The sequence below is a fragment of the Lontra canadensis genome, unplaced genomic scaffold, assembly GCF_010015895.1.
Source record: "Lontra canadensis isolate GAN:19392208 unplaced genomic scaffold, GSC_riverotter_1.0 scaffold3, whole genome shotgun sequence".
NCBI lineage: Eukaryota > Metazoa > Chordata > Mammalia > Carnivora > Mustelidae > Lontra > Lontra canadensis.
The window spans coordinates 1,823,311-1,846,841 of NW_022630997.1; the positions used below are offsets into that span (position 1 = coordinate 1,823,311).

Consider the following 23,531-nt stretch of genomic DNA (forward strand, 5'->3'; position numbering starts at 1 on the left):
TCTGTGAGCACCAACTTGGATGTGCTGTCTGGAGTCTGACGACAGAACTTAACTTGTCATTTTGAATGGTTCCAGGGATGAAGGAGGCTGGAGAAGAGGACCAGCGGAAGAGTCTTCGAGCTGGAGAGATTCAAATCGCCGTGAAGATAGGGATCGGGACGACCGTCGTCGGGAGAGAGATGATCGCCGTGATCTAAGGGAAAGGCGAGATGATCGAGACAGAAGAGGACCTCCTCTCCGATCCGAGCGTGAAGAAGGTATAGATGTTGGGCACGTTGCTGACTATTGGAAAACCATGATCTCAGGAAATTGGCGGTTTTACTACCTCATCTGTTCTTACAAACATCAAAAATAAGATAGTGAATATTCAGTTTAGATTTCACAGTTCTCTGGGCGCATGGGTGGCTCAGTCAGTTAAGTGTCTCACTCTTCATTTTGGCTCAGGTCATGATCTTGGGGTTGTGACATGGAGCCTCACATGGGGCTCCAAGTCCCGGGAGTGAGTCTGCTTGAGATTCTCTCCCACCCACTTCCCCCTCACTCCAGCTCGCTTCCTCTCTCCTTCTCAGATAATAAATAAATTGTTTAAAAAAATTGACAGTTCTCATAAATTTCGTAGTCCCCTTGTAAAGTAGCTCATACCTAAATTGAAAGTAGAGTAGTAGGCTAATTGGAGGGTAAGTGGTATATATTGCTTTAGAAGTTTATGTAACTAGGAAATAGTTTGTCAGTTGTTTAAAAGTAAGATCTTGGTAGATAAGCATAAAGTGTAAAACTTTCTTACTCTGAAATTGTGATAGTTGAAACTTGAGTTTAAAAAAAAAAAAGTTTTAAAGTTGAAAATGGCCATTGCACTTAACTAAGTAGTTACCTCACAAACTTTTTTCATTTGTACAGGGGGATTACAAGGGTTTTTCTTATATCTGTAAAGTACGCTAATGGCCATTTTGGTATTATGATTTCTTCAACAAGATCCAAAAGGTTTTTTTTATTTTAAAGTTTTCATTCAGATTTTTTGTTACCTTATCTTAAATTATTGTGACAATTAGAACACCTCCCAGGCCAGTGGTTTCTTCTTGTTGGCAAATTTGAGTTATCTCTCTCTCTCTTTTTTTTAAGATTTTATTTATTTATTTGACAGAGAGAGATTACAAGCAGGTGGGAGGGGTGGGGGAAGCAGGCTCCCCGCCAAGCAGAGAGCCCAACGCGGGGCTTGATCCCAGGACCCTGAGATCATGACCTAAGCCAAAGGCAGAGGCTTTAACCCACTGAGCCACCCAGGCGCCCCTGAGTTATATCTCTTAAATCTGTATGTTATTTTGAAGGATTTGCCAAAAATTATATCAAAATGATTAAAATATATTTAGGTTTTATTTTTTTTTTTAAATGGGGATTCTGTATCGTTATTTCTACAGTACAGGATTTCTGAGTAATTGGAGGCATTCCTTTCGCTGAAGTTCTGTTTAGTCTGAGCCAGTACAATAAGGTACAAACTTTACTCTTTTTCTTTTAATTAAACTTTTTAGTAAGTTCTTGGAGGCGTGCTGATGACAGGAAAGATGAGCGGGCAGAAGAGCGGGAAGCCCCTCGTCGTGTTCCTCCCCCAGCTCTTTCAAGAGACCGAGAAAGAGACCGGGACAGGGAAAGAGAAGGTGAGAAAGAGAAGGCTTCGTGGAGAGCTGAGAAGGATAGAGAATCTCTTCGTCGTACTAAAAACGAGACTGATGAAGATGGATGGACCACGGTACGACGTTAAATCTCAAGATAATGGATTCAGACTCATGTCTCACATAGGTTTGATCACATTCAAGGATTATTATACTTGTGCTTCAACCAGTCTAAATTGGATTCTTTAATGTTGTCTCACCGTAACACAAAAAGCATGAACTTGTATTAATCCTCTATAATAGATTGATGTGCACTGTGTCCACAGGAGGTTGGACGGCCAGGCCATTTTCTGGAATTTAAGGTGTTGCATTATTTCATCAATCATTTGTTTACAAAAAAGAAAAACTAAAAAATAAATTTAAAATGTGAACCCGTCGGGTATGGAGTAACACCTGTATCTTGGTATAGAACTGATCTCTCTCTTTTGTTTTTGAAATACTTTATTGATTTGGAATGAGGTATGGTTGTGTTATAGAAAATGTATTTGAAGATTCTTCAAAAGCAGGGGCTGAAATGACTTCCACATCCTTAGCGGTTGAGACGTACCTCTAGGTATTTTGAGGTATTTACTATATTAACTACATTTAGAAAGTTTTTAGGTTCACTATAAGTGCAGTAAACATTACAAACATTGGATACAGTGGGATTTTCTGTAGATTTTACTTGAGAGGTGAGTATAAAGCAATTTGCAGTCATTACTGTAATGACAAGAATACTACTCAAGTGTGAATCCAAAACAGTTACAGCTTTTAAATTTTAAAGCATTTGGTAAAACTATTGCTGAGTTTTTTCTGTTGCCAATAGCAGACTGCTTTTCCATTAATGGAGAATTCATGCCTTTCAAGCATTTTAAATATGACAATATTTATAAATGTGTGGTTTGGAGGAACTGTTTAAATTCTTTTTCCTAATTTCCTTTCTCTTCAGGATAGATTCTTTCAACAAGTAATTTGTAGTAATGACTGTGTTGACTTCAATTTTGGAGTGTCGTAGCTATGTCAAAGATTAACTATTGGGTTTTATTGAAGCCAACACAGAACTTGCTGCTGTGTTTTTTCTTCAATGATAAATAAAATACTTACAGAATTTGTTTTAGTGTTGATTTGTAGTACAAAGTGGTGTACTTACTGTGGTGAGTTTGCATATCCAGTTGAGTTTGTTGTTTTGAAAAAAATTTTTTTTGTTGCCATTAAATGTCTCAACATTTAGAATCAAAGAAAATAACTCAACTAGAAAAACATGGCTAGGATGTTTCCTTCCTTAATTAAGGAACCCCTTAGTTTCCTTGTAATACTGTCCTCTCTGTGAGCCTTGTATACATGGGGTGTGGGTAGGTGGGTGGTTTACTATTTTGGGTATTCCCCTGAAATTAGAAAAAATAGTTTCAGAGAATGTTAGTAGCAAATTGATTGTGGCTACAGGTATGCAAATTATTTCCAGTATTGGGTGGTGGTGAGAATACTTGTTGGTACAGCTATAGTAAGGCCAGAAGAGGGAGTATTGATCCTTTTTTTACTTAAATTATCAGATGCAGCCTTTTCTGTTTGATATTACCAGTGACAGAAACCCCTTTTTTTCAACATTCAGTTTCTTAATATCTGGTATTTCAAACAAGTGGAAATGTTAAAAGGTCTTTGAGGAGAGGGCCTGCTCTTTTTAATAAATGACAAAACTTGGGGCAGTAACCTGCTGAATCTCCCCATTCGTTAAAAATAGGACAGCACTGATGGCCCCAGGGGACTGTTCATTTAAGCTGATTTTTTAGGTGAGTTATGGATGTATGTCTGATGGTTAGGTTAGTCTGCAAATGTACCCTTCCTGCCAGGACCCTTTCCCAGGTAAATATTGTGCCCCCAAGTTCTTTGTCCTAGGAGTTGGAATCCCAAGCACAGGATGGGGGCAGAAGAGTCTGCTGCTACTTTGTGGTCCAGCTCTTAAGTTTCTACTCAAGACCTCACAGCCTTCCCCTCCACCCCCCAGTATTCACATGTGTCACAGGAAACTTCGGATGTTCAGTCCAGCCTACTCACTGTGTCTAGAATGTCTTCATGTTCCCAGCGGCTTCTGCATTTTTAAAAGATTTTATTTACTTGAGAGAGAGAATGAGCATGAGAAGTGCAAGGGTCAGAGGAAGGAGCAGACTCCCTGCTGAGCAGGGAGCCCGATGTGAGACCTGATCCCGGGGACTCCGGGATCATGACCTGAGCTGAAGGCAGTCGCCTAACCATCTGAGCCACCCAGGTGTCCCCCCCCCCTTTTTAAAAAGATTTTTATTTGAGAGAGGCTTCTGCATTTTTAAACCGGAACGCCACTGCAATTAAAGACTATAGAAAGTCTTTTTAAAGAAAAGACTATATCCCCCTAGTTGTCCTTACTGGCTTCCAGAAAGTGGTGGTAATGTGGCTATGTGTGGGGATGCTTTTATGTGCTTTACCTGTGTTCTGTTTTTTTTAACCAAAGACATTTTGACTAGATTCATTTCTAATCTTACAAGTCTAATTGACATAGATATTGGACACAGGAAGGAATGCAGGAATGTTTCTCATGTGGCTAAGCACAGACTAGAAAGTGAGGACTAACACAAACTTCCTGTCTTTTCTTTTGAGGTAGACCTATTTGTAGTATAATTTTAAAATAGACAATTTTGGCTTATAATTAAAGCCAAAAGTTGTAATCAAAGTTAATTCTGCACATTCCAAAAAAGGACTGCGTAGGAAAATTAAATTCCAAAGAAATAAAAAGCCACTCACTGCAAATGTGTCTATAGAAAAGGATAGGCAAGGTAAGCAGTCTACCTGCACAGCTGGTAAAACACTTTCGAGGCTTCCATCCATATGTTGTTTTGTTTTTAGCCAAATACAGACATATTCTTATAAAAACAAGGTAACTTTGTCATACTAATCTTTTATTTTTTTTTTTTACTTTTAAAACTTGGGTTTCTCTCTTACTCTAATTTTTTTTTTTTAATTAAGTAAAGTCAACTTGCCAACGGGCTCAGATTTACAACTCCCAAGTGCAAGAGTGACATGCTTTATCATGGAACCAGCCAGGTGCCCCACACCCTAAATTTAATTGTTTGCAAGTACTTAAAGTTTTAGATTGAGAGTTCTAGGCTTGTTCCTCTTAAGGGCCTTAGAGTGTGGTTAGTACACTTTCCCTAAGAGATCTCTAGAAGATTAACTGTAGTAATACTCTGTGCATGCTTGAACTTGTAGTGTTTTAATATTAGCTGGAAAGCAGGCAAATTTGAGGGGGGCTGATATTAGTGTGTTTTTGATGAATGAATGTGATGGTTGCTGGTAAAACTGATGGTGTCGATATCAAACTCTATTAGGCACTTCTCATCACTGAGGGATTCTCACATTGAACATATCAAAGCCATGTGCTTGACACCTAGAACACAGTGTAACAGTTTGGCTCTTTGAAAATACAAAGTAGTTGCCTGCTTAGTCCTTCTAAGCTGGGGAATACATTGTAGTGCTCTTCGAAAAGGTAGAAGTAGGAGAGGTAACAGGAATTCTATGACCTGACAACTCCCCAAGACCAAAATTAAACCGGTATATTTTCTACCACAACAAAAGAGAATAATCACATGATTTTATTAAGCTCCTTGAGTTTAAGACTGGTCACATCCAGAGTTCTCTGTTCTGGGGCTGGACTAGCAGGCATGGATTTTCTCTTGGCCAACGTACTGTCTACCTGCCCCTCTCCCCCTTGTTCTGTCACCCCTTCCTTTGACCAAAAAGGCTCACAGCCTTCCAATATTACTGACCTCTGCTTCTATTTGTATCCTCAAAGGAGTGTTCAAGCCAATTTGCTGTGGAGGAAGTTAGCTGTTTGATACAAAAGCAGCCTAAAGGAGCTGAGCTCTGCGACTAGAATCTGTATTCGTATGACTAAGTCTCTTGCTGGCATTTTCAGATAGTGATGTATTTTGTACATTTCATATGCATTCATCCTAATTCACTTCCATTTTTGCCTCCTGTATCTGTCCTGATGGTAGCTACAAGCCATGGTGTGGCATCTGGCATGGCTATAAATGAGGGTGGGAGCTAAAGTTAGGGTTAGGAACGTGTGTCTAAGGATAGGGTCTAATCTTTGTGGTAAGTGGTGGGATTCCAGAAACAGACTAGGGTCTTCTAGGGAAAAAGGGAGCACGGGGGAAGCTGTGTTTGTCTTCAACCCCCACTCCACAATTTAATTCCTTCAGTGCTTATTCTGGTTTGAGGACTGCTTGCTCCCTAAAGCCAGACAAAGCCCATAGTGGAACTTTCTTGAACACAGGTTGTTACATTAGCCTTCCAGAGCTCAGGATCGCATCTTCCATTTCGTTTGAGAGGCTACAGCTGCAAGGAGCTTTCTGCTATTTGGGAACTCTGAAATGGAGCAGGGTGAATTAATACTGTTCCCTTTTGATCTTAATGTCACAAATGTTTTTAAAGAACTGGAAATGGGGAGGTGGGTGCATGGACAAAAGGCCAAGTAGCAAAGTTATAGGCAAGATAAATGAATTCATATACTGTTACTGTATAAATACACAAGTCTTTAAACAGCACCAATTTTCAAGTGTATACACAACAGGATTATAACTTGGCACAAATTTTCAAGGTGGAAATGCTAGTTGCTAGTTTAGTAATAAAAAGATCTGGTACATAAAAGATAAGGAGCTGTATTCTACCTGCTACAGATTGTGCATTTTTATACCTCCAGCCAAGTCTGAAACAAGCCACAAGGAGGGAATACCCACACAAATTAATACTGGAAAGTTTACTAAACCTTCACTTCTCAAAAAGGGTGATGCTGCCAGGGGCTTGCTTCACCTGGAATTAGAGTAACTGATTAAGGACAACTAAGAAATATTGTTTCCAAACAATAAAATAGTAATTTTGCCGACATTCCATAAAATCGCCAGTTTTCAGTTCAGTTATGAGGCTTTTAAAAAAATATTCTAGACCTAGTAAAGTGCCTCCATAAAATTAAACATCCGAGATTAGATTGAGACAATTCATACTGATGCGCATCTAAAATAGATCGACGTATACAGTAAATAAACAGCGCCATTAAGTTGCCAGATTTCAGGTAGTGGGAAACACACCCAGCCTTCACCGTCTGGATGTGCACAAACTAGAAACCAGAGATAAATCAAAATTGTAGCGTCTAGTCTCAACCGCTCTTCGACAGCAAAGTACTCTCCGTACGGCCGGATTGCTTTCAAAAACAAAAAAACAAGACTTCCCCAGTGGAGCTAACTGCCGAGCTCCACGCCTCTCCAGCAGCGAGGGAAAGCTGGTGCGCAGACCGAAAATGAGAGCGAGCAGGCGGGGGACCCTGGTGCCGTCCGGTGGCAGCAGACCGGAGCCCAGGCCGTCAGCGCGGCTTCTTCCCGGGCTGGCAGTCCCTGGCGCTGCGCGGCGGCGGGCGGGCGGCGGGCGGCGGCGGCACTTTGGAGAGCGGGCAGTACTTGATCGTGTGCGCGTTGTCGCCGCTGGCGCCGCACAGGGGACACGTGTAGCGGCGCAGCACCGGGCACAGCACTCGCCCGTCGGGTCCCTTCAGGATGTGGGTGGTGTAGAGCGCCACCGCCTCCTTGTTGTTCCGGCAGAACACGCACACCTGCAGCTCGGGCTTGAGCAGTCGGGCGGCCGCCGCCCCGGAAGCGGCGTGCAGCCGGGGCTCGGCCGCCCACGCCGGGGCCCGCTCCTCGCGCGGCGCCACCTCGGCGGCGGTCGTGGCTGCAGCGGCAGGCGCGCAGCCCAGCAGCACGGCGGCGGCGCGACCCGCGAACGGGCTCAGCTCGGCGAAGCGCTCCTCCAGCAGCCCGGCCTCGGCGGGGCCCGCGGCGCACAGCTCCAGGGCGCGCAGCTCCAGCGCGCCGCCCAGGTAGCGGCCCCGGGACCCGGGCTCGTCGCTGTCGTCGTCGTCGTCCTCGTAATCGGGCGGCCCCAGCGCCGGCCCCAGCGCCCCGAGCCCGGTCCCCGCATGCGGGGAGCAGCAGGACGACGAGGAGGAGGGCGGGGAGGTGCCGCCGCCGCCGTCACCGCCGCGGGCGCAGCCAAAGCGCGGCTCGCCGTCCACCGCCTTGGTGATGAGCGTGGCGAGCCCCAGGTAGTCGTTCCACGAGCTGAAGGGCTGAGGGTGCGCCGGGCCCTGGGCGCTCACGTAGCGGGCGCTGGGCACGAGCGCCATGGGCGGGGGGGCGCGGCCGCGGCTGGGCGAGCGGGGCGCCCAAGGGAAAGCCTCCATGGGCGGGCTGCCGCGCGCACCGCCTCCCCGCGACCCGCGCGGGCCGGACGGAAGGGAAGCGCCTAGCCTGCCCGCCGGCCTGCCGCGGGGTGGGGCCGCCTCACAGCCTTTTATCGGGCCCCGCTCCTCCCCGTCCACCCCCCCACCCCACCACACACACACCCCCTCGGCCCCGCTGCCGCCGCCCTGCCCCCTGCGCTACCCCGCCCCGGCCTCCTCGTCCGCGCCTCGGACGGAGGCGGAGCGGAGGCGGGCGCGCCGGGGGCGGGCGGGCAGTGCGCGCGCTCCGCTCCGGCCCGCGCAGCTCCCGCGCCCCGCGCGCTGCGCCAGGAGAGCTAGCTGCGGGCGGCTTTCATTCTGCGAGGGGGCGGGCGAAGCGCCGCCTCGGGCCCCGGCGCTAATTGGCTGCTGACCACAGCCCCCGGCGCCACCGGCGCCGCTCGGAACGCCGATTGGTGAATCTGTGGGGGGGGGCGGGGCGTGCCCTGCCTGCGCGGCTAGGAGGGGAGGGCGAAGTAGGGGGAAACAAGGGGAAGGGAGGGGAGGGGCTGCTGCTAGGGCACGCCTTCTCCTGAGGGCTGTGCTTTGAGTTTGGAGCAGGTGACCAGGCCCGAGTCTCCCCTGCCGGGTGGCGAGACTCCCCGAGGACACCGGTAGGCGCGGGGGTGGGGGAATGCCCCAAGGTTTGCGCACCGTCCTCCCAGCCCTGAACGCCCCAGGTCAGCCCTTCTCCCCGCTCACAGACATCAGTAGGGAAGGCTGTGGGGAGGCAGGGTTTGGCGCGCTCTGAGGATGCAGTCATCAAGACAGAGCTGCCCAGCAATCGAGTAACTTCCGTTTGCACAGTGCTTTGGACAGCTTTCAGCTGGGTGAATTCTTCGCGCGAACCTCGGAGGCTGAGTCAGGTTATGGTTCTCGCCGTAGTAAGTAGTGGAGGCATCAGGACTTCATCGTGCAGCAGACTCCCAACAGGTGTTCAGAGCCTGGATGGCCATTAGCTGGTGACTTAGGTAGGGATGGGGGCTGGGCCAAAATATCTTCCATCCTCTGACAGGGGTTGGTGTGTGTGTGAAGGGGAGGCTGCATCAAAAAATGGGCTGTATGTGCAGCTTGAAAAATAAACCATATTCAGCGTCACAATTTAATATTTTACAATGAGTCAGATATTTTTGTAAAAACGATGGAAAAGAAATTGGAAGATTTATGCTTAGGAGGGTGCGGGGTGGTCATGCCCTTCCTAGGAGAAGACACAACACCTTTTAAAAAATGGAAGGTAGGGAAGGCCTTAGGTACTGGGAAGGATTCTTTAGGGTTCTGTGGGACTGGGAAAATGCTGCCTCTGGTGACTGGGCTGGCAGGCAGGTGGGCAGGTCGGGACTTTCCTTTCCCTTTCTGGTGGTGTGCTCTGGCTGGAGAAACGGGCAGGAGGCAGCTGGTGCTGACAGCCCTCACTAGGCAGGAGGCTATGCTTCTGGCTCTGTGTCCAGCAGATTTAGAATGGCCCAGGAGGGGCTGCCCAGAACCTCACGCTGGCACTGGTTTACTTGAGAATGAATGAGGGAATCAGACTGTCAGCTGTGGAAGGGGCCTTTGGGATCATTCAATCCAGCCTTACTTTACAGATGAAGAAAACGAGACCCAGAGAAGAGAAGGATTTCTTCAAGGTCACATGGTGACGATGTCACAGCCAGAACTAGAACTCAGGGCCCTTCGCGAACGGCTTGCTGGCCTTCCTGTTACACATGGACCCCGAAGGTATTTCAGACTATATGTCTGTGTGTGCGTCAGCAGAAACTGAATGTGGAACATGGGGGAAACAAAGAAGAGAAATGAGATGGGGCCGTGTGCCTTTTGCTTGGACCCCCACCCTCAGCGAGCGGGCGGGAAGCCAGGTGGCGGGCACAGGGAAGGACCTGGGGCAGTAACTTGATGCCTTTTCTAGCTACCTGTCTGCATGAAGGGTTGAAGATATGTTTCTCAGCCTCTTCATCTCCTCCTCTCTAACGGTTGATTTAGGTCATGAAACCAGGCAGTAATAGTCTGCACTTGCCAATCCAGTTCCTTTTTCAAGTTTGTGTTGGCATTCAAGTTAAAAAGTCATTCCTTTTTTTTTCCTCCCCCTCTCCCACCAAAAATAAATAAAAGAGCCCGCAGAAGCGTGGCAGGTTCGCTGACACTGAGCTCCAAGCTCTGACCACAAGAACACCGGCCCCTAGAGTGGTATGAAGATTATTATTCTATAAATGGAAAATTCCACTCTGTTCGCACAGCCCTGCAGCTCACATACTTTGAAGGCATGCAGACTTTTCAGCTCTGAGGAGTGGGAGCCACTGTTCTGAGAAAAACTTGTGGAAGGAAAGTTTAAAACTGCCAGCTTCTGGGTCGGCTTCCCCTGGGTCGGGCCAGAGGGAGTGTGGCAAGTAAGTGAGACCTTTCCTCTCCCGCATCACATGATTTTTAGCCCTTGTGGGGTTTTTTTGTTTGTTTTGTTTTGTTTTTTGGTTTGTTTTGTTTACCAGGGGAATGAAAACTTTTCAGTGAACCTGGGTGAGAACAAATGCCGTGCTATGGGGCTGAGGGCTGAGCGGGTGGGTTGTGGTGACAGCGGAAAGATGCCTTGGAAAGAGGTGGAAGGGAGCTCATGTGTCCTGGGGGGCTTGCTACCTGCCCTTGCCTCAGGCTGCTCACCTTAACTGCTATGGGCTTGGCCCACAGTAAGTTGTTTGATCTGGGAAGACTGTCTGGAAGTGGAGGCAGAGGGCATGAGGCTTCCCCCCACGCCCCCCAGCATGTGCAGCCTCAGTGGACTGGGGAGCCTTTGCTGTTAGTTACCATAGAAAGGCGCAGGCGGGTGCCTGATCCGGTTCTGGCTTTAGTAAACGATTCCTTCTGTCACAAAACACAGACCTTAGCCGGGCCATGAGCTCTCCAGCTCTCTTTGAGGTGGTGGAACTTGCTTTAGAGATATTCTTAGTACCTCGGTGAGGTCTGCCGGCTTTTCATCCCCCTTCCAGAAGTCTGGAACCAAAACAGACAGAAATGGCCAGAGCGTGAGAATTTCTTCAAGGGATCCCCTTTGATAGGTGGAGGCAGGAGACCGGTTGGGACAGGCCTCCTTTCGGAGGATGGAGGGTGTGGCTCAGTTTCTTTTGGAATGGGGCCTGCCCAGCACAGGCAGGAGGTCCTGGCGGGACAGGGGTGGGTGGTGGGGTGGGCTGCTGGGATTCAGCATTCCCACCTCTCCACGTGGCTCCCAGCCTCCAGCCCGAGAGGCAACACACAGGCCTCAGGCATCTTGAGGATCTTAAGAAATATGAGGTCAGCCCTGGGGAGTGCGGCAGCTTGGCAGGTGTCCAGGAGGCTCTAGAGATGCTGTTTGTCAGGCTCTGGGCTCCTGCTGACCTGCCTGCCAAGCTCTTTCTAGGTGGGTCGGGTATATTTCGGTACCTTGGGGGTGCTCTTCTGTCACAGTGTTGACTGTGTGGTCAGAGTGTTGACTCTCCATATCATGCCTTTGGCCAAGCTCAGGGAGTCCCAGGGATGGGGTTTCTGCCCTTCGGGGGCTTAGAGTGAGCTAGAGTTAGCGGAGAAGCGCCGTGGTGAAGTGGGGGTTGCTCCTTGAGCCGTGGCTGTGTTTTCATCCTGGCGCTTCTGCAGAGTCCTGTGTGGCCTTGGCTGAGGCGCTTCACCTCTCTGGGCTTCAGCAACTTCCTCTGATCCTCGAGGGGCTCACCATGTCAAAGGGCAGGCACTTCACCCTTCTCGCTGACTTATTCCGGTTCCAGATGAGTCTCTCCCATGGCCTCTGGGGTTGAGCTGTGACAGGTGTAATCCAGCCAGACAGATCTCATTTCCCCTGGGCATGATTGGTTTAGGAGGGGCTGATGACCCAGTTCTGGTCCCTGAAATATCAGGGGAGGTCTGTTAGGAGCACTCTGGGAGGGCATTTGCTCCCTTGTGTAAAAAGAAAAGAAACAAAGACCAGGAGCTTCCCTTTCTTCCAGCCACTGGCAGGTGACGGAGCCAAGGCCGCCCTGAGGTGATAAGTCTCAGGGGCCAGAAGCTGGCACACGGGGGACGGCTTCTTTTTTAAGAAGGTGTCATGTGTAGCCCTAGCGTGGGGCTCGAACTCACCACTGTGAGATCAAAACCTAAGCCGAGATCAAGAGTCAAACACTTAACCGACTGAGCGACCCAGGTGGCCCCAGAAAAGTTATTAAAAAAAGCCTCGGGGACATTTTTGTGGATGACTTGGTGACTTGTTGCAAAAGACCATTAAACAACTTTATCGTTTCAGCCACTGTCAGGAAGGGATTTTACTTACAGCTGAGTTCGTTCTAAGTGAAACTCGTAGCAATCTGAAAGAAAAATGCATTTGGTAATTCTGTCAGAAAGGTAGGATTCAGCAGTCTGGCCAGATGGAGGGGACAGCCACGTCAGAACTGTGGGCTTATGGACAGGGGTGGGAAGAAACAAAGGGGAGTGGGAGCAGGGGCTTCGTAGTGTCTCCTCTGTCACCAGCCCTGTCTTGCGCCAAAGTCTCCCAGCTGAGAGCAATAACATACCCCTTCAGACCAGGGGCTTTACAGCGTCGTCTCACGGACCCCCCCACCTGCTACCTGGCTGCCCCGAGAGGCAGGTTCTGTGACTGCCCTCCTGGGGCAAACAGAGAGGGACATGGCTCCCAACCAGTGTTCCTCTCACTCCAAAGCTGGGCTTGTCCCTCCTTGGAAGTACCTGGTCATACCTTGGCCACGGGATGTCTGGGGCCCAAGAGGTGGAGGAGGCCAGCCGGGAGGAAAAATTGGGCTCATTCCACCACGAGTCAGAGATTGTCCCCCAACAAAGCCAATTCTGATTGAAAGAGGTTAGATTTTTCTATTTATCCAGTGGTGGGTACATTGGTGCAGTGAGTAAGGCTTTCTCTTTTTGACACTCGCCCCACTCCTCCCAGCCATGTCGTCTCCTCTTAGAAACCTGGGTTGTCCCAGTTTTGTTTAAAGCACATACTGCCCGGAAGGCTGACGGCCTGCAAGGCAGATATCCTGGAGTCGATGATGCCCAGAGTAATCATAAAAATAGCTCACAGGTATGGAGCCCTTTCAAGGCACTGAGCATGAACTCCTGTCCTTTCTTAGACCTTCCCAGCAGTCCTGAGGTGATACCCATTTCACAGAAAGGAAAATGAGGTTTGCGGAAGCAGAAAGAGTGTACTACTCAGCTTCACCCAGCTAGTTAGTGGGTGAGATTTCTCCATGGCCTGTGCTGTGGGCCTGGACGGTCTCCTGGCCCGTGGACATTCATTCAGTTAGAATTCACAAATCCTGCCTCTCGTCTCAGGTGTTTCCCTAAATGGGACTACCGGCCTTCTCTTGTTCCTCTTCAACGCCCTCTGTCTGCAGGAGGGGAGGAATCATACATAAAATGATAAGCTATAAGGTCAAGATTGTTCTCCAATGATGCATAAAATGGTGAATGATAAGGTCAAGGTTGTTCTCCAGTGGGCCTGAGGGCTGGAGTGGGGGCAGGGAGGAGAAAAGGTCAATGAAGGGGATGAGACCAGAGTGCCAAGCGGGGCTGCTGGGTATGCTTCTGCAAGTTGTGCACTGCACAAGGGCTTTCCACGCAAGGGGGTACTGTTTACTTCACAGCTGGGGTCATGTGTATGAGTCAATCTCAAATAGTTTCCTGCAGATGTGGAGTAAAGTATCTTTTTCTGATGGACTCGGTATATTATGACAGTTTTTTTCTGACAGATGGTTAAAGATGTCGTGTGGAAGAAGTACCTTTTCTTAATTGGCCCAAAGCTTTGGCTCTAGGCAGAGGCACGAAATGCTAAGCTTCTTGAAAGCAGACTTCATGTGTGCCATTCGCTAGGTGCCCGAGGAGCCTTTTTAAAACTTCAGGTGGAAACATCTTGCTAACTGAGCAGACCAGGTAGGGGTCTGGCCCAGGTCTGCTCTCATAGTTCTGGGTGAATTTTTTCTGTCATTTTAGACATCTTCTCCTGGCCCTACCTGGCTTACATTTGTATTTTCCAAGCTGTCATGAGTTCCCCAGGGATTTCTTTTCTTTTCTTTTCTTTTTTTTTTTTTAAGATTTTATTTATTTATTTGACAGACAGGGATCACAAGTAGGCAGAGAGGCAGGCAGAGAGAGAAGAGGAAGCAGGCTCCCCGCTGAGGAGAGAGCCTGATGCAGGGCTCGATCCCGGGACCCTGGGACCATGACCCGAGCCGAAGGCAGAGGCTTTAACCCACTGAGCCACCCAGGCGCCCCTCCCCAGGGATTTCTGGTGCCCTCAAAGTGCCTGGCTGAGGATGAGTGGGAGCGGAGTCTGTCCTGGGGCATCTCCGGCTCAAGAAGCAGAAAGTATAGTGATGGCCTAGGATGGTTTAAGTTGAGTAGCCTTGAGCAAGTCATTTCCTTTCTCTGGACTTCAGTTTTCACTCACTTACAATGATTGGTTGGGCTGACTGGTTTCTTGGTCCTCTCTAGTTCCAAAATTTAGGTGTTCACCATCAAGGCCTGGGACCGAGTCCCAGACCGAGTGGTGGTTGAGACGGACGTCCTTCTGACCTCATGGAGCAAACAGGTGATGAGGTTTCGGTGGGAGGCATATTAGCTTCCTGCTGCCACTGTAGCCCATTACCCCCAGCCTAGAGGCTTGAAACAACCAAGAACCTCCTTTCCTCCCATCCTGGAGGTCCGAAGTCTGACATGGGTCTCACTGGGCTACAGTCGAGTTGTCTGCAGGGCTAGAGGCTCTCAGGGGAAGCTGCCTGCATTCCTTAGGCTCCTGGCCTCCTTTCTTTTTCAAAATCAGCAACAGCAGGTTAAGTCCCTCTCTCCTGCCACCTCTCTTGTTCCTTCTGCCTCCCTCTTCCGTTGTGTCATTTCAGCAGACCTACCCTGATAATCCAGGCTAATCTCCCCATGTTCATGCCATCTCATTAGCAACCTTAGTTCCACCCAGAACCTTAACTCCCCTTTGCCATCTAAGGTAGCATTCTCAGGGATGGGGAATTAGGATGGGGACATCTTTTGGGGCCATTATTCTGCTTCTGCCTCCTCCCAGAGGACAGGGGGACCCCTTAGCAGAGGAGTGTCATGAGTCCCAAGACCTTATCATATCCAGAGGTCAACTGGGCTGGTAAATTTAGGTTTCCTTTGCCTGTCAAGACCTGACATGGTGCAGGGGAAGCTGTGGGGTGAGAGGGCCCTACGCAGTGTGTGTGAGTGTGTGTTGGCCCTCAGGCAGATGGAAAGGTCCGAGTTGCAGGAAGGAATGGAGAGCAAAAGAAGTAGTTAGTGTGTGTGTCAGGTCCTCTAAACAAACTTAAAATAATAGTTATGATGATGATGTCACTTAATTTGTGATTAAACCAGACAAAACAAACAGCCAGGTACAACAACAACAAAAAAAACCCCAGCTAGAATAAATGCTCTACAGTCCTTGCCTTGCTCAGGAGGAGGGTGAAGATACTGACAGCTATAATATTCTTTAACTTATGGAAAATTTCAAGCATTAGAAAAGTAAAGGTCATGGTAAAAAGAACTCTAACCCAATTCACCCTTGATATATGATGAATCTTATCTCTACACTGATTTTTCACTCCATCTCCCATGCCATGGATCATTTTGAAGAAAATTCTGAACATCAGTGTTCATTAAATTTAGATTTTGATAAATTAGGTATATATATATATATATATATATATATATATATATATATATAAATATATAGGAAACCAATGAAAAAGATAGAGAGTATAATAGCAGATGTAAGGAAATGGAATGAGGAAAAATAATCAATTCAGGAGAGAGCATGACAGAAGGAAAATCATCACGGAAATGGGAGAACGAATTGGCAGTATACAATAAGATGGTGGAAATAAATCCAAACATAAAATTCCTTCTAGTAAATGTAAGTGGACAAAATGGTTCTGTTCAAATACAAAATTTCAGACTGGATTTAGAAAACAACTATAAGGGCACCTGAGTGGCTCAGTGGGTTAAGCATCTGCTTGCGGCTTGGGTCATGATCCCAGAGTCCTGGAATCAAGGATCCCCACATCTGGCGCCCTGCTCAGTGGGGAGCCTGCTTCTCCCTCTCCCTCTGCTGCCTCTCTCTCTGTCAAATAAATAAATAAAATCTTAAAACAAAACAAAACAACCCAGCTATATGGGGGTATCTGAGTGGCTCAGTTGGTGAAGTATCCAATTCTTGATCTCAGCTCAGGTCTTGGTCTCAGGGTCGTGAGTTCAAGCCCTGCATTGGGCTGCACACTGGCCATGGAGCCTACTTTAAAAAAACATACAGCTATATATCCTCTGTCAAAAACACATATAAAATGTAAGGATGCAGAAAGGTTAAAGTTAAAAGGATGAGAGAAGACGTGCCAGTAGACGCTGAAGAGGAGGCTGACAGAGCTGTGCCAACAGCAGGCTAATAGGCTTTATGGCAAAAAGCTTTACTAGGGATCAAAGGGCGGCTAAAGGGTTTGCTTTACCAGCAAGATATAACAATTCTAAACTAGCATATATCTAACAATTTAGCTTCAAAGCATATGAATGAAAACCTGACAAAATATCAATAAGGATATAGGAAATTTGAATGACAATTAACAAGTTTGGCTTTATGTATTTTTATGTACCTGCATACCCATATACATGTCATTATATAAAATCGTATGTAAACACTGCTTTGATAACTGCAGAATTTGGGTCGCCTGAGTGGCTCAGTCAGTTAAGCATCTGCCTTCAGTTCAGGTCGTGATCCCAGGTTCTGGGATCGAGTCCCACATCGGGCTTCCTGCTCCTTGGGGAGTCTGGTTCTCCCTCTCCTGCCCACTCATGCTCTTTCTCTCTCTCTCTCTCTTTCAAATAAATAAATAAAATCTTAAAGAAAATAATTGCAGAATTTACATTCTTTTCCAGCACTCATAGCGCATTTATAAAAGTTGACCGGATTCTGTACCATCAGCTAGTATTAACAAATTTGATAGGATTGGTGTCACATTGGATTTTCTGGCCACAATTCCATTTCGTTAGAAATCAACAGCAGATGATAACTAGAAAAGAACATAATACAGGTAAGTGAAGGAATCGATGAAATGGGGAACAAAGATATGATAGATGGCTGACAGAGCTAAACAGTGGCTTCTTATAAAAGACGAATACAATTAATTTGGCAGGGTTTATCAAGACTAAGACACGATGCAAATGAACAGTTTCTGTGACTTGATGCTTCATAAATCTGAAAATGTATAGGAAATGGAAAAATTGCTGGAAAACAAGAACTCACTCAAGAAGCATTTTATTTATTTGAGGGGGGGGAGAGCAGAGAGAGAGAGAATCTCAAGCAGACCCCTGCTGAACACAGAGCCTGATTCGGGGCTTGATCTCACGACCCTGAGTTCATGACCTGAGCCAAAACAAGAACAGGGGGCGCCTGGGTGGTTCAGTGGATTAAGCCTCTGTCTTCAGCTCCGGTCATGATCTCAGGGTCCTGGGATTGAGCCCCGCATCAGGCTCTCTGCTCAGCAGGGAGCCTGCTTCCCCTTCTGTCTGCCTGCCTCTCTGCCTACTTGTGATCTCTCTCTCTGTGTCAAATAAATAACATAAAAAAAATCTTAAAAAAAAATAAAATCAAGAGTAGGATGCTTACCTGACCAAGCCACCTGAGTGCCCCAAGAATTGAAAAACCTCGATGTTCTGCAACATTTATATAAATTGAGTCAGAGTTTAAAAAACACCAGATCCAGTTGATGTAATTTTTTTTTCTTCAGTTGACTTCAGAGATAAGTCCTATTTTTCAAGGAATAAATAATTTCAGTTCTACACAAACCATTCTAGAGTTTAGAAAATGAAAGAATCATTTTCTAATTCATTTTACAAGGCTAGTGCAACCTGATATAAAACAACAAATATAAGAAGGGAAAATGACAAGCCACGCTCTGTTGTGGACCTACAAGAATCTGAAACAAAATACCAGTGAGCAAGAGAATGAGCAGTGGGGAGGGGCCGGGGGAGGGGGAAGCACACTCCCCACTGAGCAGGGAGTCGGACTCAGCCTCTGGGCTGGACCCCAGGACCCCGAGACCAGGACCTGAGCTGAAGGCAGACATTTAACTGAATGAGCCACCCAGGCGTCCTAAAACTCTAGCTTTTAAAAGACAATGTAGAAAAATATCCTTATGACTTTAGGGCAAGAAAGGATTTCTTAAACAAGACACACACAAACTCCACTAACTGTAACATTAATAGTACCTAATTAAAATTAAGCACTCCTGTCCCACAGAAAGCACCATATAGTAAGTAAAAAGACAAGTCACAGAGAGGAGCTATTTGCAATACATATGATTGATAAGGAAGGGACTTTGCACCCAGAATATGTAAAAGAACACCTAAAAAGTTGGTATGATTTATACAACCCGAAAGAAAAACTGATGAAAAGTTCCTGATAGCAGAGGAAATTTGAATGGCCAATAAATAAGAGGATAAATAAGATTGTAATGTGGGAAGTTTATACTGACTGCTCAGTCCAAGGTTATGTGTGGTTTCAACTTCACTAGACATTGCCAAATTTTTTTCCAAATAGATTTTACCAATTTCACCCCCTGTGGCCATGCACAAGAGTTCCAATTCTGCCACATTGTTTTTTTTTTTTTTAAGATTTTTATTTATTTATTTGACAGAGAGAGATATCACAAGTAGGCAGAGAGGGAGGCAGAGAGAGGGGGGAAGGCAGGCTCCCTGCTGAGCAGAGAGCCCTATGAAGGGCTTGATCCCAGGACACTGAGATCATGACCAGAGCCTAAGGCAGAGGCTTAACCCACTGAGCCATCTGCCCCTGCCACATTGTTTTTTAATGAGGTTTATTTTAAAGTAATCTCTATGGCTCACGTGGGGCTCGAACCTACAATCCCCAGATCAAGAGTGGCACGCTCTACTGACTGAGGCAGCCAGGCGCCCCCGAGTTCTAGTTCCATCACATTCTGGTCAACATTTAACAGTAACAGAATATTTGATTCCGCCAATCTGATGGTGTATACATACATCCTCTGATGTATCACTCTGATGATTGGGCTTCTCCACTAAGGCTTCTCCACCAAGGCAGACACCAGTCAGGACTTCGGGTGGCTTCGAGGAGTTTCCAGTCTTCCTTCTGGTGGCGGCAGATCATGGATAGGGAAAGGAAGTGCAGGGAGCCCCAGGGTTGGACCCTTGGTCCTTAGTGAAGCTGAAGGTGGTGCGGTGGGATGAGGCGGTCCAGGAAAACATCAGCGTCTACTCTGATGATAAAAACAGGAAGAAGAGGAAATTTGAACCTGGGTCTGCTTGTGTGAGGAGCCCTGCTGGGTACAGCAAGAATGCTTGTAATTTAGGTGTGTCGCATTTGGGATTGCTTTTGGCCCAACTTGAATGTCTCCTGGGTAGCTATTTGGCTCTGTTTACGGCTTTAAAAAGTTGCAGGGAACTTTGCCTCATGGCAAGCAACTCTTGATCATAATGAAGTTATAAATCAAAGAGTTAAATTTAAGAAATGAAATGACACACACAGACAACTGAGAATGAAATGCATGTAAACATTTCCCTATCTCTGACCTGGAAGGGTCTTTCTAAAAATTTAGATGATGGATGCAATCCCAAAGGCAAAAGCACTAGATCAGACAACATGAACATATGTAAAAAAGTAACAACAACAAATGCTAAATGGCAACAACGAACAACTATTCATGGCAAATATTTCCCCCAAACAAAAGTGTATGGCACGTATTTTCCAGAACATATTTGTCATATGAAAATACAGGGTCACAATTTTTAAGGTCCACATACATAGGGTCGTGTTAAGAGCTGGCTTTGGAGTCATACAGACCTTCCACTGTCAAAGCCAGCAATGGCCAGTTGAGTCTCTTAATTCAGGTCTCACTGATACGGAGGGTCCTGCCTGCACCTTTCGTAGACAAGGACTCTTGGGTTTACATTGGACCCACCTGGATAATCAAGGCTAATCTCCTTCTGTTAAGGTCAGCTGATTAACAACCTTGATTTCTTCTCCAGCGTTCATTAGCCTCTGCCGTGTAGGGTAATGCACTCACGAGTCTGGGTGGCCGTTATTCTGCCTGCCACACCAGCTATGTGACCCTGAGCAAGTTATTCTCTTGAACCTCAGTTTGTCTTCAGTGGGGTTTCTTTTTTTTTTTCCCCTCCCAGTGGTGTTTCTTAACCTCAGCCCTATCGACCTATTGGGACAGATAAGTCTTGGTTGTAAGGGCTATCCTGCACATGATAGGATGTCTAGCAGCCTCCGTTGGCTCTATCCATTAGATGCCATAGCAACCGTCCCCCTCCCCACAATGATAGCTACATATGTCTCCAAACTTTGCCCCATGTCCCTTATGGGCAGAATTGCCCCTTGTTGAGAAATGGTCTGTACAATAGCTGTTCTCACCTCTTAGTGTAGTTGTGACTGTCAGACTAGATGGTATGAGTGTAGCCGTTGAGTGTCAGGCTAGATGGTACGAGTGTAGCCGTGACTGTCAGGCTAGATGGTATGAGTGTAGCCATGACTGTCAGACTAGATGGTATGTATAAAAGATTAATAGAGTGGCACGTTCCTAACAAGGTCTCCCCACATGGTATAGATCTGTAGCTTACTTTTCTTTTTTTTCCCCTTCTTTTTCAAGATTTTATTTAATCTCTACACCCAATGTGCGGCTTGAATTTAAAAACCTGAGATCAAGAGTTGCAGGCTCCACTGACCAAGCCAGTCAGGTGCCCCTAGGTCTGTAGTTCACTTCCCCCCCCCCCAAGATTTTACTTATTAATTTGTCAGAGAGAGAGAGCATGAGCAGAGGGGAATGGCAGATACAGGAAGATGCAGGTTCTCCTCTGAGCAAGGAGCCCGATGTGGGGCTCGACCCCAGGACCCTGGGATCATGACCTGAGCTGAAGGCAGACGCCTGACGACTGAGCCACCCAGGCGCCCCTGCAGTTTGCTTTTTTAACATTTAATGTGTCTCAGAGGCTTTCCAGGTCAGTATATACAGAGCCACCTCACTCCTTTTAGCTGCTGAGCAGATGGACCCTGCTTATTTCGGCGGTGGTGACAAGCTCTCTGCCCCCTCATGTGTCTGGCAGGTGCTCAGTGAACAAGGACCTCTCACTGGATCGCCAACTGGGAGAAGTGCTCCGAGGGCTGGAGCAGCCTGTTGATATTTTAGTTTTCATCAACTGTGGGAAGCCTTGGAGTTCTTCTAGTTTGAATGCGTCAGAGTCTGGTCTGGAAATCTACCCGAGATTATTTTTAGCCTACTTGGCCAGAGGACCAGCCGCTCAGTGCAAACGTGGGCTTGGGGCTGGAGCCCGTCCACACGTGCTCCCTCTAGCAGTGGCCACAGACTCGGGAAGGTCTGCCCAGATCTAGGGTGGACCTGACCGATGTGGAACCTTGGGCTCCTGAATCTTAAAGCAGGACTGGGGATTTCCTGGGATTGGCTCCAGCCAGTAAGTAAGGGACCCCAGGGGATGCTTGGGTCCCTTCCTGGCCCTGTGGGGACTGTGTCTGCGATGGTTGTTGGTGCTGATGGGACCTTTGCACGCTGGCCTCAGCCTCTGCCCCAGCTCTCCCCGAGCTCCAGACAAGCTGTGAATGTCCGCCTCACTGTGCCTTTGCTCAAGCTGTTTGCTCTGCCAGGACCTTTCCTCCCTCCTTTTTGGCATTCAAAGCTCAGCGCAAATGTCCCCACTTTGGTCAAGCTTCCCCTTTTCCTACAGGGAAGAGCTGGTCACTTTTTTCTGAGGGCCCAGGGACCTCGTACCTGTTACGTCCTGGTCACAAGGTAGGACTGACTTCTGCTATCTGTCTGCTCCCCTCCCCAGAGGGGCCTTCTGGAGGCCAGGAACTTGGTGCCCATCCTAGAGCCTGGCACAGGGTAGAGCTTTGCGAATGTCTGCCTGCGGAGGGACGCTCCCTGAGTACAGGGTAAAGGCCGGGAGGAAGGCGCCCGGGGGGACGGAGTGAGTTGAGAAGACCGAGCCGAGGGATCACGTGATGTGGAAACGCCCGCCGTCCTCCGGATGACGTCCGCATTGTCTTCAGAGTGTCCTTACGGGCTGGAACGAGAAACACAGCGCATCAGAGGCTTTCGTCCAACTCAGATGAAATCTCTCCTTTCTAGAAAAATACTACAGGAAGACGGCCATCGTTTCAGGGATGATAAGGATACGTCTGTGTGAAACCTCTTCAGCCACTCTCCGTGTGAGCAGTGTCATCAGGTGGACACCGTAGTGGACACTTTTCTAGGGTCTGACCCCCAAACCCTCAGCCATCCACGCGCGATGGGGCTGAGGAGCGGGAAGTGAGTGGAGAGGGCTTGGGTCACGATCTCAGAGTTCTGCGAAAGCATTTTTCTGTGCAGAAGGGTCGGGTCCTCTATGAGAACCTATTAACTTGTACTCTCCGTACATTTGTAAGCAGCGCTTGTATCTCGTTTCTCAGCTCCGACCACAAGCTGGTGGTGATGGAGAAGGGAGTGATGTTGAAAGAGGAGAACCCAACCCGGAGGGAGGAGACCAGCAAACTGTCAGAGAAGCTCCTGAGCCCGCTGTTAGAGCAGAGCCACCTTGGGTTGGGTTACTGAGCGTTTGAACAGATAACTCACATCTGGTGGCCTCTGTAGATAATACTGTGTGGGGGTAGGATATAATCATTGGACGCTGTTAATGCTAAATTTTCTGTGTAAGAAGGCAGGCTATGTAGAACACAGTTTAGAAAATGATTAACACGTAGACTGGTGTGTGGTGTCTATCCTGCACGTGTACTCACTTAGGTGGTCTCTTTCCTTTATTTATCACCAGGTAAATAATGATTGACTGTGGGTCCTGTGCCCTGCAGTGTGGGAGGAGCTCCATGCTGTTACCTAATTTAATCTCTGGCCCCCAGGGAGATAGGTATTATGGATAATCCCATTTTATAGCTGTGGAGGGTGAGGCTCAGAGAGGGAAAGAACACAACCAAGGTCACACAGCCAGCAAGGGCTGGAAAGGACTTTGATCCCAGGTTGATAGGCTCTGAAGCCAGTGCTTTTACCCCATTTGCCCTGACTCTCCTGTGGTCTTCCTCTCTGGCCTTAGTGGACTGCAGTCCTGTTGGGTGTGTCCCTTGCTGTCCTTTAATCTCTACACTTGCACTGCTCCGGGAAGGGTTCAGCCCTGATGGAATTACCTCCTGGGAGGCTGGAGACACCTCAGAGACCCTGAGGTCCCCTGATGTGACATTTTGCTGATGAAAAGCTCCCTTCCTGGAGCCAAAGAATATTCATTGTCCAGGCACAGGAAAAACATACCATGTGTCCCCTGACAGCCCAAAGATGAATCCTGACTGTCTGGACATGCTCAGGGTGTACCCATGGCCTTTGGGTGAACCAACCGCACCTTGTCTCGAGGCCAGAGGTATAGTCTAGCCTAGTGACTAGCCGTCTGTCTGCCTAGTGACTGGTCCAGCTGGAGGGCCGGAGATGGCAGTCCCGGGAGGCAAGGCTCTCCGCTGCTCAATGAAAGGACAGGCACTGGCACGGGAAACGTTAATGCAGATCACCGTTAAACAATATCAT

At 47.7% G+C, this 23,531-nt stretch overlaps 2 protein-coding genes and 1 long non-coding RNA gene across 5 annotated transcripts in view; 2 read left to right on the forward strand and 1 right to left on the reverse strand.

Annotated features, from left to right (window-relative positions):
- EIF3A (eukaryotic translation initiation factor 3 subunit A) overlaps window positions 1-2,756 on the forward strand; it is a 38,061-nt gene extending 35,305 nt beyond the window's left edge. For 2 of the 3 annotated variants that reach the window (XM_032878746.1, XM_032878767.1), the window contains 2 exons: window positions 76-257; window positions 1,527-2,756. In XM_032878746.1, the coding sequence (XP_032734637.1) occupies window positions 76-257; window positions 1,527-1,756 (412 nt within the window). In that variant the 3' untranslated portion in view covers window positions 1,757-2,756. The remainder of the gene's footprint in view (window positions 1-75; window positions 258-1,526) is intronic. The other variant, XM_032878756.1, reaches the window with a different exon arrangement.
- A 2,771-nt stretch (window positions 2,757-5,527) lies between these two features.
- On the reverse strand, window positions 5,528-7,999 carry NANOS1 (nanos C2HC-type zinc finger 1). Its single transcript, XM_032878780.1, has one exon. The coding sequence runs from the start codon at window positions 7,909-7,911 to the stop codon at window positions 7,036-7,038; it is 876 nt and encodes a 291-aa protein (XP_032734671.1). The 5' UTR covers window positions 7,912-7,999; the 3' UTR covers window positions 5,528-7,035.
- A 474-nt stretch (window positions 8,000-8,473) lies between these two features.
- Window positions 8,474-23,101, forward strand: LOC116880047. Its single transcript, XR_004385159.1, has 3 exons — window positions 8,474-8,564; window positions 9,534-9,666; window positions 22,777-23,101. It is a non-coding gene; the product is annotated as an uncharacterized LOC116880047 (long non-coding RNA).
- Window positions 23,102-23,531: the final 430 nt, after the last annotated feature.

Bases quoted from the DNA above. Each gene is read 5' to 3' on its own strand.
- NANOS1 (XM_032878780.1), bottom strand. From the start codon at position 7,911: ATGGAGGCTTTCCCTTGGGCGCCCCGCTCGCCCAGCCGCGGCCGCGCC.